At 42.2% G+C, this 14723-nt stretch overlaps 2 protein-coding genes across 2 annotated transcripts; both read left to right on the top strand.

Annotated features, from left to right (window-relative positions):
• Positions 1-4741: 4741 nt before the first annotated feature.
• Positions 4742-9717, top strand: LOC147162751 (actin, alpha cardiac muscle 1). The gene is made up of 6 exons (XM_086094831.1): positions 4742-4827; positions 5064-5202; positions 5950-6436; positions 6515-6706; positions 8331-8512; positions 9464-9717. The coding sequence occupies exons 2-6, from the start codon at positions 5074-5076 to the stop codon at positions 9605-9607; spliced, it is 1134 nt and encodes a 377-aa protein (XP_085950957.1). The 5' UTR covers positions 4742-4827; positions 5064-5073; the 3' UTR covers positions 9608-9717.
• A 2042-nt stretch (positions 9718-11759) lies between these two features.
• On the top strand, positions 11760-14698 carry LOC147162750 (gap junction delta-2 protein). The gene is made up of 2 exons (XM_086095438.1): positions 11760-12230; positions 12556-14698. Exons 1-2 carry the CDS (start codon positions 12160-12162, stop codon positions 13451-13453), a joined length of 969 nt encoding a protein of 322 aa, XP_085951564.1. The 5' UTR covers positions 11760-12159; the 3' UTR covers positions 13454-14698.
• The last annotated feature ends 25 nt before the right edge of the window (positions 14699-14723 follow it).

Genomic DNA, 14723 nt, shown 5'->3' with positions numbered 1-14723 from the left:
CCTGCGTTTGCTGACTGAATGTTTCTTCGTCATGTTTGTTCACACGAGCAACTGGGGAAAGTCATACACTTATTCATCCCAATTGACATGGATATTTTCTTGTTTTTTTTATTTATTGTTATTCATGTGGGGGTAAAACGTTTACTAATGAAATCTTACATTTCCCTCCATAAAACTACAACAATAATGAAATAATTACTTTTAGCATTAAAAAAAAAAATGGGGGGGTAAAATGTTCTTATACGAATTATGACTTGTTTTAAATTATTTCAAATTTAATAATTTCCTTTAGAATGTGACAAAAATGAAGTGGAACTACAAAATGTGATTACTATTAATATACATGGTCATTTAAAAAGATATACATTGTCATTTTGTAAAAATAAAAATACCTTAGTATACATGATAGTTTAAAAAAAACGCCTTACTATATACATTTTCGTTTAGTTTTTTTAAATGCCTTGGTCGTTTAAAATTTTTCTATTTAAAAAAAAATGCGGTTTGTGTCAAATCTGTTGGCCCTCTGAGGGCCCCTGCTGGCTATGGGGCCCCAAACAATTGCCTGCTATATTATGTTCTTCTTTTAATATCACTTCACATAATATTTAAAAAAAAAACTATCTTTTTATTGCACTTTATTCTTGGAATGTGCAATTTGTATTAATATTTTGCATTTTATGTGTTCCAACTTTCACTCAACAATTTCAATATTTTTAAGCCATTTTTGTAAAATTTAAAAAAGGAACATAGTATTGAATAACTTTTTATTTGTATTTATTTTTATTACAAAAAACACAATTGAATGGCTTGTACCATGCTATATTAATTACACACTTTTTAAGAATGAAGCTGAGAAATGTCACGCCTGATTTTCCCAAAATCAATTAATGAAGTGTATGAAACCTTACAGTAGAAATGAGCACACAAACACATTGCGTACGCTTACTGAATCTTTTTGATGCTCGCCTGCTACAAGTTAAAGTCTTCATCGGTGGGAAAGTCAGGAAAACCTTGAGATGTTTTTTTTTTTTTAATAGTCTGACAAACATTTTCTCTGTTCTTTATTCATGTTGAAGGAAGTGTTTCTATTCATAGAAATAGTTAGTCAGGATTTGAAAGCTCTTCCAAACATATTGACCCTGGGGATTTATGCCTGACTGCTTTATTAAATGCCACAAGGAGAAAAACAAAAGTACTGTAACTCACTTTCTCCTTTCGTTTCTCGCTTCACTTCAAGTCAATTTTCTTTTCTTTGTACATTTCGTTTTCATTTTAGTTTTATGTTATTTTATTTGGAATTAATTAAATTTTGACTGAATTTTAGAGTAGTTTTGAGATTGAGAGGGTGAAAAAGTGCTCGATTGACTTTTATGGTAAGATACAGTACATCAGTTTAAAAGGTAATGATGTGTATTATCTTACTGCTCTAAAAATTAGCATAGCACTACAGTTTTGTAAATATACATTTTTTTTTACATATTTTCATGAAAACACTAAGAAAATGACAATTTGCTCATTTTTTTAAGCAAGTGAGTGTTAATAAAAGCTCATTATTATGTTAGGTTTTACTTCAAACATAACGTGGTACATTAGGTATATTATTTTGGAGCAGAAGACTGAATATACTTGATCTTTTAACGGATTTCAATGATATTATCACAAGGCTCAATTCCACGATCTCCATGTACGTGAATCGTGCACAGTGCATGTGTCAAAGGTCAGAAACATTTCTGCATGCAACAATTCAGTGGTATTCGTAATAAGAAAATGTCAGAAGAAGCTAAAAAGCTGCTGGAATACGAAGTGAACTTGCCCTTTTGACACAAGATGGTTGGCATCGCCCAATCTTGAAAAAAACAAACCCACAGCCTTTAATCAAGGACAACAAAGTATTTAAATGATTGTTTTGACATCAAACTGTCTGTGTTTTTTCCTGATTCCAAACATCCTGAGGACAGATGATGTGTGCCAGAAGATTATTAAAAAAATAATAATAATTTAAAAAAAACAGAAGCGGATATGCCTGAAGGCAAACACACAAAGTATAAATAATTAACTGAAACTGAACAAGGAAACGGTCGTACATCGTTTTAGGTGGAAAGCAAGGTCACATTTTGGGGATGTTCACAGTTCTATCAGTTGAATGAATCATTTTAATAATTGAATTTAAAATTGTCACTGACTTGAAATTCTTAACTCATTCACTCCCAGCCATTTTCAGTGAAGCAACCCGCTTCGCTCCCGGGTGTTTCCTGAATTTTGACTGATTTTGCAAAGCCCACAGAATATCGTGTTCTAACGCTATAAAAACATGGAACCGACCAAAAGAAAGATTTGAGTCTCTTCTTTCATCTGTTTCCGCTTTGCAGCAAATTAGCATTAGAATATAGCTAAGGTTCATCATTATTCACAAATTATTTAAAACAGTGGAGAAAAGAGCTTGTTGCAACATGGCCCTGGTTGATCTCTTATACTCTGCTGCCACCTGCTGGCCATTCTTGTAATAACTACCATTGCTTTAACCGTTCTCTTCAGTTCAGAGGTTGCATCGAAGCCTTCAGTATAATTTGGCATTAAAAAAACAAAACATAAAAATGTATAAATACATCTTTAGGACACTTAAAACATTTAAAATAGAACATATTTTTAAGTTAACGTGGACTTGTAGAGGGTAGGCTATAGATATATGTACATATACATACAGTAAATAAATACATATAGGCCTAAACAGTACACGCACACACATATTAGGATAAAAATGTTAAAAGTCAACATTAAAAATAAAAAAAATATTATTTCCAAGGGCTGGATTGTATTGTTTTCGCAGTGTTGGACTCGTGAATGCTGTAAACGTACATTCATTACATAAGAGGTCATTGCTGGGGGTCCGCCGACAACAACATATGATTCACGGTTCGCTGTGTGACCTTTTTTTTTTTTTCCTTTTCTTTTAAATCGCGGCCTCCTCGTCCACGCGGCGGCGGCGGCGGGAACCATCCGCAGCCCCTCCGCCAGTGGCCCTTTTTCCGCAACGTCGCCGCCCGTTTGCCGTCGAGCGGCAATGTCACCCCGCGTGCCTCCGTCTCTGGCCGGGCGGCGAATAAAAGCAGAATATGGCACGTGTCACAACAAGACACGTCCCCTCGGCGCTCGCTGTGCTGACGTCGCAAAGAATAGACGTTGTCAGCATCTGCAAACAACTTTTTTGGGGGGGGGGGGGGGGGCAGTATGCAGGATAGTGGTGAACACGTCTGGGGATTAAAACGTGGCTTTTGTCAAATTTGAGTGGGCTTCCTTTGCATTATTTTTTTATATTTAAAGTATTTTTTTCTGTATTCAACTGACTCACGTAAAATGGTTATTTGATCGTAACATGAAAAATATGACCAATCAAATGTGGCCCCTGAGCCCAAAAGTTTGCGCGACACTGCTGCAAGCTCATTGACCATGTATGGTTTATTTATGTCCGAGGAAGGAATGTTTTTCTTTTTTTGTGGGGGAGGGGGGTCTTTGTGCCCCTCTTTGTTCCTGTAGAGGCCTTGAAAGAGGTAACAGCTGCAGACGCCAGCTGTTTGACAAGTGCTCCACACTCACTACATTATAGTCGTGCTACTGTGCGTCCAGACAGTCAAACTTGATCCTTGCAAGGCCGACCCCCCCCCCCCCCCCCCCCCCAACCCCCCCCCCCCCCCAACCCCAAAAATAAACACGACCAAGACGCTGTAAAATAGTTATGGAGTGGCAAAGGATGTTACTGTTATTCTTCCATGAAAACAGACTGATTTATTTTTTTATCTTTATCTTGCTTTAACTTTGGAAAACAATAATTATTTTCTGGTTCGTACCAAACCAGAAACTGACTGATAATTAAATTGTTAGCGTATTTTTTCTGTGCTGACACTTTGAAATAAGGTTTTTGAATAAAAGTATGGAAAATGAAAAATGTTTTAAATAAAAATAATAATAATCGACATTCACCAATTGCTAAAATAATCTGTTAAATAAAAGTAGTTAGCACTAAATAACTTTTTTTTTAATGCTGACCTGTAAACATATTTGGCCAGAAAAGACTATATATGTCTTCATATATATCTCTTCATTAATCTAAATACTATTATACTTAATTCACGATAAGAAAACATGATATACACAACACTGTATTAGGCCCGAACGTCTATAACTTAACTAACATTTGGACCAATATGTGTATTTAACTATGTAAATAATAAGTATTATTAAACTGAAATGAACTGTGCCAAAATTTAAAGATGGTTGAAAAAAAATTCTAATTAACATATAATGTATTAATAATAATAATAAAAAACTTGCTGTGTTGAAAATGTCAGCACTAAACATGTTATATGTTGGTTATATTTTGACATAATTTCAAAGCAGTTACAGCTTTTTTTTTTTGTTTCTAAATGGAATAAAAATGTATGTACGCCCTTCTTACGTGTCTTAATAACAGCGAATGATGAGCTTAGTCACATCATGAGCCCAAAATATGTCCCGCCGTTGACCTAACATTAAGGAGGGTCTTCAGTGTTCATTCCCAACTCTGAGTCAAGATCTAAAGAAGACGTTCGTCTTGGTCCGTCTGTCCTCAGCACGGCCAGCGCCGCCGTCCATACATGGCACAGACGGACTTCGCGGTCCCTGTCATGCCATTCAAGGAGTGCAGTTGTCAAAGGCGCGGCGGGCTACCATACATGGAGAAAGCACAGCCCCCCCCCCCCCTTCTCGGCCTATAAAATGGACTGACCTGACACTCTGACACTCCCTCGGTTGAAAGTCTCCCAAGGTCTCGAGGTGCCCAAGGCTGATCTGGTGAGTACGGAAAAATGTGGATTTGTGCCAAGAAGGTGGACTCAGATGGGACTTGGTTTTTCATCCTCTACCATTGACTAACTTGTCAGCATTTGTCCGGAATCATCATCATTTTTGCTGCATTTGAGGATTTGCTACTAATACCAGAGAAAACCAAATGGGAACCGTTCACACGGAAACTCTTAAAACCGAATCCTAATCATCCGTTTTCTATATCGCTTATCCGTGTGTTTCAGAGGCGACACCATGTGCGACGACGACGAGACGACCGCCCTCGTGTGCGACAACGGCTCCGGTCTGGTGAAGGCCGGGTTCGCAGGGGATGACGCGCCCCGTGCCGTCTTCCCGTCCATTGTCGGACGCCCTCGTCACCAGGTAAAGAATACAAACGTTTTGTCGTGAGGTGACGTGAGTAGTTGAGGGATGGCAAACCCAAATGGAGGACGTGACTAGACTGGTCGCCATGACTGGACAGGACGTGACTAGACTGGTCGCCATGACTGGACAGGATGTGACAAGACTGGTCGCCATGACTGCACAGGATGTGACAAGACTGGTCCCCATGACTGGACAGGATGTGACGAACCTGGTCGACATGACTGGACAGGACGAAACTAGACTAGTCGGCATGACTGGACAGGACATGACCAGACTGGTCGCCATGACTGCACGGGATGTGACAAGACTGGAAGCCATGACTGGATAGGACGAGACAAGACAGGTCGCCATGACTGGATAGGACATGACCAGACTGGTCGCCATGACTGGACAGGGTGTAACCAGACTGGTTGCCATGACTGGACAGGACGAGAATAGACTGGTCGCCATGACTGCACAGGATGTGACAAGACTGGTTGCCATGACTGGATAGTACGTGACTAGACTGGTCGCCATGACTGGACAGGACGTGACTAGACTGGTCGCCATGACTGAACAGGACGAGACCAACCTGATCCGCCTTGACTTGACTTGCTGTGACGAAGAGGACTTGGCTGTGACCCCGCAGAACCGAAACCGTGACACGTTTCTAGGATTGCAGCCACAATTGTATTTGAAGGGCCAATTTTGAACGTTGCACGCGCCATCCCGTAACCGAGTCGCGCCTCCTCGGTGTTCCCTCAGGGTGTGATGGTGGGCATGGGCCAGAAGGACTCCTACGTGGGCGACGAAGCCCAAAGCAAGAGGGGCATCCTGACCCTGAAGTACCCGATCGAGCACGGCATCATCACCAACTGGGACGACATGGAGAAGATCTGGCACCACACCTTCTACAACGAGCTGAGGGTGGCCCCCGAGGAGCACCCCACCCTGCTGACCGAGGCGCCCCTCAACCCGAAGGCCAACCGCGAGAAGATGACCCAGATCATGTTCGAGACCTTCAACGTGCCCGCCATGTACGTGGCCATCCAGGCCGTGCTGTCCCTGTACGCCTCCGGCCGCACCACCGGAATCGTGCTGGACTCCGGCGACGGCGTGACACACAACGTGCCCATCTACGAGGGTTACGCTCTCCCCCACGCCATCATGCGTCTGGACTTGGCCGGACGCGACCTCACCGATTACCTGATGAAGATCCTGACCGAGCGCGGCTACTCCTTCGTCACGACAGGTACGCCTCGACCCGATCCTGGAAATGTTCCTTTTGGTTCCGCTTGGCTTGGCTAACGCTAACATCTCGCCTCCGCAGCCGAGCGTGAGATCGTGCGTGACATCAAGGAGAAGCTGTGCTACGTGGCGCTGGACTTTGAGAACGAGATGGCCACCGCCGCCTCCTCTTCGTCCCTGGAGAAGAGCTACGAGCTGCCCGACGGGCAGGTCATCACCATCGGCAACGAGCGCTTCCGCTGCCCGGAGACCCTTTTCCAGCCCTCCTTCATCGGTACGTAGGAAGTCATTTCGAAGGAAGGCGCGGATAGACCTGTGTTCGAGGGATTTAAACGGATGACCTGATGGAAGGCGCTCGAAGGTCAAATCTGACTTCTAATCAATTGAGATTCCAGACTCGTTGTATGCTGGAAACATTCCACAAAGATGGCGCATAGCAGTTATAATAGTTTACTTTTTTAATTACTGAAAAATTGATTGCGTTGTTTTGCGTTTTCTATGAATTATCTAAATTACATTCCACAAAGTTGGCCGTCATGCTACGCTAAAAACGACTTTTTTCAAAAACTGTTTTTGTTTGCTAAACATTTAGCAACAAAAATCGATCTTTTGCTATAAAAAATGGATGTGAAAATGTAGTGGACATATTGCTGCAAAAATGACTGCTGAAAATGGTCGACAACATTTTAAGTCCAGGTCTAACATTCATTTGCCACGATTTTTTTTTTAAATCAGTATAATAATCGTCTGTTATTACTAAAACACGATGGCTGACATGATGCACTAAAAACTACATTCAGACACAAAAATAATGGCAATATCTTGTCAAATGAGGTTGCGTAATGCTGTCAGCACAAGTCACAAACATGGTTGACATACTGTGTGGAAAACGCTATATATTTATTTCAAACAACTAATCAGTGTTGTTGTTTTTTTTCAACTCAATAGCCAAAACATGCATTCAAAAATAAATAGATAATGCTGCAGCAACACCCCATCAATATTGCCAACTACAGAAAACGAAAAACAAACTAAACATGTAAAAAAAAAAAATAATAATAATAATAATCATTTCTTATGTCAGATTTAGCGAGAAAAATACTTTTTGTGCTTAGAGGGTTCAAAAGAAACCTTACGTGCCCAATTTATTAATAACAGTGAGATTTTGAAAAAGGCTGGCATTACAATTTATACCATCAACATTTTTAAAGTAGTGGCATAAATAACCAGTTACATTTTCAATCTTCTTGGGGAAAACGTGAGACATAACCAGCATATTTCCTAAATATGCTGCTCATCGTGGGTGATGGGGACTGGATAGTAAAAATCTGTGAGTAGTTTGAGGCCCACTCAAAAAAGATGGCAGAAAAAAACACTTCTTTTTTTTTCTCAATTAGACTTGACTAAAAAAAAAGCTCCTCCTTTTTACTTCATCATAGTTCCTTTGCTCCAAAATAGACCAAAGCACTAGTTTTATATTAGACACGTTTTTGTCCAAAGCACAAAAACAGTGAAAATGGATCGTGCTCGGGTCCTTTTAAAAAAGAAAAAAAAATCTCAAAATATGCAAGGGTTCACTATTGAGCGTTACATTCCAATCGACCCCCGTGCCTTAATCTCCCAGCGCTTGACCAACAACAAACAAATAAGCGCCTTACTGCATATAGATGTTAACTGTCCAAAAAAAAAAATGCTTTTCACTGGATGAAAGCAAACTTCATCTCAAAGTGTTTATTGCTGGCTGCATTTTTCAACCCCCCCCTTAGTTAAAGCAGCCGCATATTGTTGACATTTGCTGCCGTCAGCTGTTACGGGAAGCCGTCTGCCGTTATAGCGCCTGCTACGGCAGCTGACGGCTAACCCCGCCCCCCAAACCTCGCGCGTCTGCTCTCGCGCAGGCATGGAGTCCGCCGGCATCCACGAGACCACCTACAACAGCATCATGAAGTGCGACATCGACATCAGGAAGGACCTGTATGCCAACAACGTCCTGTCGGGCGGCACCACCATGTACCCCGGCATTGCTGACCGCATGCAGAAGGAGATCACCGCTCTTGCACCCAGCACCATGAAGATCAAGGTAGACACTTGATGCGCTCAAGCCAAAAACTACCTACACACTGGATCTGAAAACCGCTATAGTATTCATTTAAAGTGTCAGGCGATTACAATTTTTAATCATTATTAATTGCATGACTTCCAATAGATGAATCACAAATTATATATCGGTTCTAAATGTGCAATAAAATGTATGACAAGTTTTCATACTCGTCGAAAAAAAATGGTAAATAGAAATATGGCTGGATCTTATAGTCATTGATACAGTAATTTCATGATATATCATAAAATTGAGTTAAAATTAAAAAATATGTATTGTACTGTTAAAAAAAACGAGTGTGATATTGATTTGTGTTGACGTCATTTTTCTGCCACTAGATGGCATGATTTCATTTGTAAGACAGCCCAGTGCATTTTTCTTTTCATATTAACTCATTCAAACCCCAAAAACGTATAAATACGTTTTAATACTTTATCCTGCACTCCCAAAATGTATTTATACGTTTTTTTTTGTTTGTTTGTTTTTTATGATACAGCTTACAGAAGGCTTTGATACAGCTTCTGACATGAAGAGGTTGGCTGAAAGCAATGGTAGTCATTACAAAAAATAGCCAGCAGGTGACAGCAGAGTATAAGAGATCAATCATGGCCATGTTGCAACAAGCTCTTCTTGTTTTCAACAGGTTTGTGAATAATGATGAAACTTAGCTTAATGCTAATGCTAAATGCTGCAAAGCGGAAACAGATGTAGTATGTTTCCTCTAATGAAAGAAGAGACTCTAATCTTTCTTTTGGTAGGTTCCATGTTTTTGTAGCAATAGAATAGAATATTCTGTGGACCTTGCAAAATCTGTCAAAATCCAGTAAAACAGCTGGGAGCGAAGGGGGTTGCTGCAGTGAAAATGGCTGAACTCAAAACGAACACAAATTTTGACAACCCTGCTAAAAGTATCCTCGAATTTTCTGTTTGCAGATCATCGCCCCCCCTGAGAGGAAGTACTCGGTGTGGATCGGAGGCTCCATCCTGGCCTCGCTGTCCACCTTCCAGCAGATGTGGATCAGCAAGCAGGAGTACGACGAAGCCGGACCCTCCATCGTCCACAGGAAGTGCTTCTAAGCCAGCCCCCCCCTTCCTTCCACAGCAGAAATTCCTTTGCTGCCATCCAACCATTTGTTTACAATTTATACATGTATAGCTTTATAAATAAACACGAAGCCAGGACCTGCGACGCGCGCCTCTTTGCCTTCTTTCAGGTTGAAGTCAGACAAACGAGTCCGGCTGAAGTGAGCTGCTCTTCAATTTAAACGGGATAAAAAAAGAAAGTGTCCTTTGTTCACGTGATTGGCGAATAAAGGTTATTAAAGATTTGAATTAGAAAAGATTAGCGCGAGCGGAGAGGATAAGCCAGCGCGCCACGTTTCATTGAGGGAAAACACGGGTGGTCATGTGACCTCGGCTCGCTAATCCCTTTTTGTGCATTGATGGACAAACCTCACTCTGGCCGACTATAATAATAATAACAATCATCATCATAATCAAATTCAAAGGTCTAATATCATTACAGTCACGTCAACGTTCTGTACAGTGATCATAACGTGCACTACAATTTATGCGCTATTTATAATTCAGCGTGCTATTGGTTAGCACATCTGCCTCACGCTCGACAGGTTCTGGTTTTGAATCCCAAATCCAGCTCCCCCGTGACCCTAACGAGGACAAGCATTATGGATGCTGTCACTGTCCACTTGCATTGGGGCCAAGTGGGTGCAATGACCCGCCACCCCCAGCAGATGGTGCTGCTGTTAAATAACAGCTTGTTGACACCCGCTTACAGAACCGGAGTGGAACATCTCTTGAGATGGCAGTAGTGTGTCAAAGGTCAAAGGAACATACCGCTGGCGTTGGGTCAAAACCTCACATGGAACAATTTCAGATTTTTTTTCACACATCTAAAGGCTTTACACAATCAGGATTTTTTCGACCGATCAACGAGTTTGATGAAACCGATAACCGATTCAATCAGAAAATGAAGCTGTACACATCAATTTTTTTTTTAAAAACCCTGTTAATATTTACCAAGATTTGAACCCAGAACTGCGGAACTGTGAGGCAGAAGTGCTAACCAGTTGTCCACTGTTCTGCTACCTGAAGTCATAATAATTAAAAAATTGTGTTTGAGTTATGAGGAAATAATATCACACAAAGTTGTAAAATTTTGAGAATATTTTTAAATGATAGGCATCCCGAGGAAAAAATAATAATTTTTGTAGACCGTGGCACAGATGCTGGCGGATCCTGGTTTGCAAATCAGCACAAGACTCGCTGCACGTTTGATAATTGAGACAGGTCTGGCAATGCGGGAGTGTTTTGGAAATGCATGGACGGAGTGACAGTTTGGTGGCAGAAAGTCTTACAGAAATCAAAACCTTGTCTAAACCTGCTCAGACCAAACTGAACACTGGCCCAGGCTGGACAGCTGTAGCCATGTATTTCATTCATTTATGAAAATGAATCAAGTTTTTAGAGTATTGTATGAAATGGTTGCTTTTCATTAAATATCATGGGAAAAAATATTACAATTTAATCATTAATAAAATAATTGTTCTCCTAATTGGTACGTAAGTATACTGCATTCACTTGAAAAAATAAAAAATCCTGTTTTTCTGCCTATTTTTTTCTTCAGTTTTACTTAATAAAGTACTTCATAAAAAATATATATTCTGGAAAACGCACGGAAATTACTCAGAAAAAAACAGGGGGAAAATTATTTTTAAAAAAACAGGAAAAAATTATTCTGGGAAAAACAGAAGCTGGTGCTCTGTTTTTCCAGAATTATTTTTTTTCCTGGTACTTCTGTTTTACAGAAGCATTTTTTTCTTTTCTTTCTTTCTTTTAAATATTTTTTCCCGCTGTTTTTCTGAATTGTTTATATGACAGAAAAAAATATTCAGCGAAACAGAAAAAAAAATCAGAAAAAAATAGACAAATAAAATAAAGTTTTTTTGTTTTCAAATAAATACAATACGCTTCTGCGAATTGGCCCCGTATCACATATTTGAATGTTCCTTCCTTTTACATAAATTGAAAACTATGTTCATGTGAAGTGAATTACTCCAAACCAGAATCCCCATGCGCGTGCGCGTGTGTGCGTGAGGAGGAGGAGGAGGAGGAGGAGGAGGAGGAGGAGGAGGAGGAGGAGGAGGAGGAGGAGGAGCAGGGAGGAAGATGAGGTGGTGGGGGCAGTACTTAAAGGCGGATTAACGCTGGCAAAGACATTCACCGAGAGCTCCCCTCCACTCAGACACCTGATGTGAGGCTGGTGCACATCGGAGGGCTTGGAAGTCAACCCCCACCCCCTCCCCCGCACCCCCCTCTCCTACTTCTTGAGTACACCGCCACCACATGACGGGGGGCAACGTGGCGGCGGCGGTGTGGCGGTGGGAGCGCGCGGCACACGCAGCGGGACGCGCAGGCAGACAAAGAAACGCTCGGCGCGGCGGGATGCGCTCTGACGCCAGGCTTGGACTCTCTTTCGGGGGGAAGTAAAAGAAAAGAAAAGAAGAAAAGAAAGATTTCTTTTTTTTTTTTTAATCTTTTTTTTGGGGGGGAGGAAAGACTGCTGGACCACTACCACTTGTGCCCTCTTCTGCTCCTCCGGATGCTCAGAAATGGGGGAATGGACTATACTAGAGAGGCTCCTGGAGGCTGCTGTCCAGCAGCACTCGACTATGATAGGAAGGTAAGGCGAGCGAGACGAAGGACAAGAAGGGACGCAGCAGCCTCCAGGATCGTCTTTAGCATGGTCAACAGTCCCCCAGCTTCTGTCTTGTACACCCCCCCCCCTCCTCCTCCTCCCACAGGACCCTGTCTGTGCCCCCCCTCCTCGTTTGGTGTGTGTGTTGTGGTTTGCCCTATAGATGTTGAATTAGGATAGACGGTAAGCAAGGCAACGCGCTTCAGTACCCTGGACAGCTCCCGTGCGCAAAACACACTCAACGTGCGCCTTTGTCCTTTTTTAAATGAGTTCACTTGTTTTCACTTGTTTTTTCTCCCTATTGAAAAAGGATCCTGCTGACGGTGGTGGTGATCTTCCGCATCCTGATCGTGGCCATCGTGGGCGAGACGGTGTACGATGACGAGCAGACCATGTTCGTGTGCAACACCATGCAGCCGGGCTGCAACCAGGCGTGCTACGACAAGGCGTTCCCCATCTCGCACATCCGATATTGGGTCTTCCAGATCATTATGGTGTGCACGCCCAGCCTGTGCTTCATCACCTACTCGGTGCACCAGTCGGCCAAGCAGAAGGAGCGGCGCTACTCCACCATCTACCTGACGCTGGACAAGGAGCCCGACTCGTTGCTGAAGCGCAGCGGGATCGGCGGCGGGATCGGCGGCGGCGGCGGAGGGGGCGACGACTCGGCCAAGAAGATCAAGAACACGGTGATCAACGGCGTGGCGCTGCAGAACAGCGAGAACTCCACCAAGGAGGCCGAGCCCGACAGCCTGGAGGTGAAGGAGATGCCCAACTCGGCGGCCGCCAGAACTACAAAGTCCAAAATGAGGCGGCAGGAGGGCATCTCGCGCTTCTACATCATCCAGGTGGTGTTCCGCAACGCGCTGGAGATCGGCTTCCTGGTGGGCCAGTACTTCCTGTACGGCTTCAACGTGCCCTCGGTGTACGAGTGCGACCGCTACCCGTGCATCAAGGACGTGGAGTGCTACGTGTCGCGGCCCACGGAGAAGACGGTCTTCCTGGTCTTCATGTTCGCCGTGAGCGGCTTCTGCGTGGTGCTCAACCTGGCCGAGCTCAACCACCTGGGCTGGCGCAAGATCAAGACGGCGGTGCGCGGCGTGCAGGCCCGGAGGAAGTCCATCTACGAGATCCGGAACAAGGACCTGCCGCGGATGAGCGTGCCCAATTTCGGACGCACGCAGTCCAGCGACTCGGCTTACGTCTAAGGAGGACATAACCAAACCACCCCCCCCCCCCCTTGCCCCCTCCCCCATCAAAAACTCCGTCCCCTCTTAAGCGTTTGGAACCTGTGACTATTACGCACGCCTGAATCCGTGTCATGACTTTTCAACAGTGGGCAAGTTTGATTTCCCTTTTCTTTCCATGAATTTTGGGCTTGGATTACGCTTGCTAATTTATTGCACAGATGCATCTTCTTCTTCTTCTTCTTTTCTTTTTGAGTTGAGAGCAACCATGTGTTGACTACTACACACACCGGACACTTCATTAGGTACACCAGCGATAATGGTATTACATTTCTCCCAAGAATTAACTGAACGACGTGGGTTGACAGCAATCAACAACCACAATATTTGAACTGAAACGCTTGAGATGTACCTAATGATGTGACCCCTTGAAAATGCACTAAAAGGAGGTGAACACCTGAAAGCTTGATCCAAAAATGTGCTCTTTTTTTTTCCCATCTTCTACTTGTAGTTAAATGGCACCATCAAAAGGACACTAATATATTCATATCCATATAGATATATAGAAATATATAAACACATACATGTCGGTATTTTTGTTGCCTGTGTCGCACCACTTGACCTTAAAACATAACAGCCGCTCCATTGCTTTCTTATATCAACCGTTGCTGCAAACGCTAACGTCTGTGACTTTACCTTTTTTCTTTTTTCTTTTTGTAGGACACACCAAAGCGCCCACAGGTTTTTATTATTTATCAAGCGGTTTCTCTTTTTTTGCTTTTCTTTTATGTGTAATCAAGTGCCATACTTGTATATAGACATCATATAAATGTATACATATAAATATATATATATATATATATATAAATATATATATATAGAATATAAAAATGAAATATTCACCATCAACGAGAAGCTTATTTCCCTTACTTGGATGCTAACTAAAGCCCTTTTTTTTTTTTTTTTTAATAAATGCTTTCATTAATGTGATTTCAATGAATAAAAAAAATGCATATGAGCTTTATTTCAACTGTGGGAAATGACGAAAGTCTTTTTTACTCCCCCTCCACACACACACAAATCAAAAAGCTCCAAGTAAGAAAAACAGCACAAATTGAGTTTTTTTTTTTAAACCTTAAAAAAAAAAAACTACTCTGGTGCTACATTTTGCTTTGTTTTTCAAAGAATGGTTTAAAAATGTAACCAAAAAGTCATCAGAATAACGAACGATGCGTAAATAAAAAGTGGGATTCATGTACACCACAAGTGTGTGAAGCGCAGTGGTTTTTGT

Source organism: Leptonotus elevatus, chromosome 14, assembly GCF_054856555.1.
Source record: "Leptonotus elevatus isolate MCC_2025b chromosome 14, RoL_Lele_1.0, whole genome shotgun sequence".
Taxonomy (NCBI): Eukaryota; Metazoa; Chordata; class Actinopteri; order Syngnathiformes; family Syngnathidae; genus Leptonotus; species Leptonotus elevatus.
The sequence above is the reverse complement of the archived record's forward strand: the minus strand, read 5'-3'. Positions and strand labels throughout refer to the sequence as shown.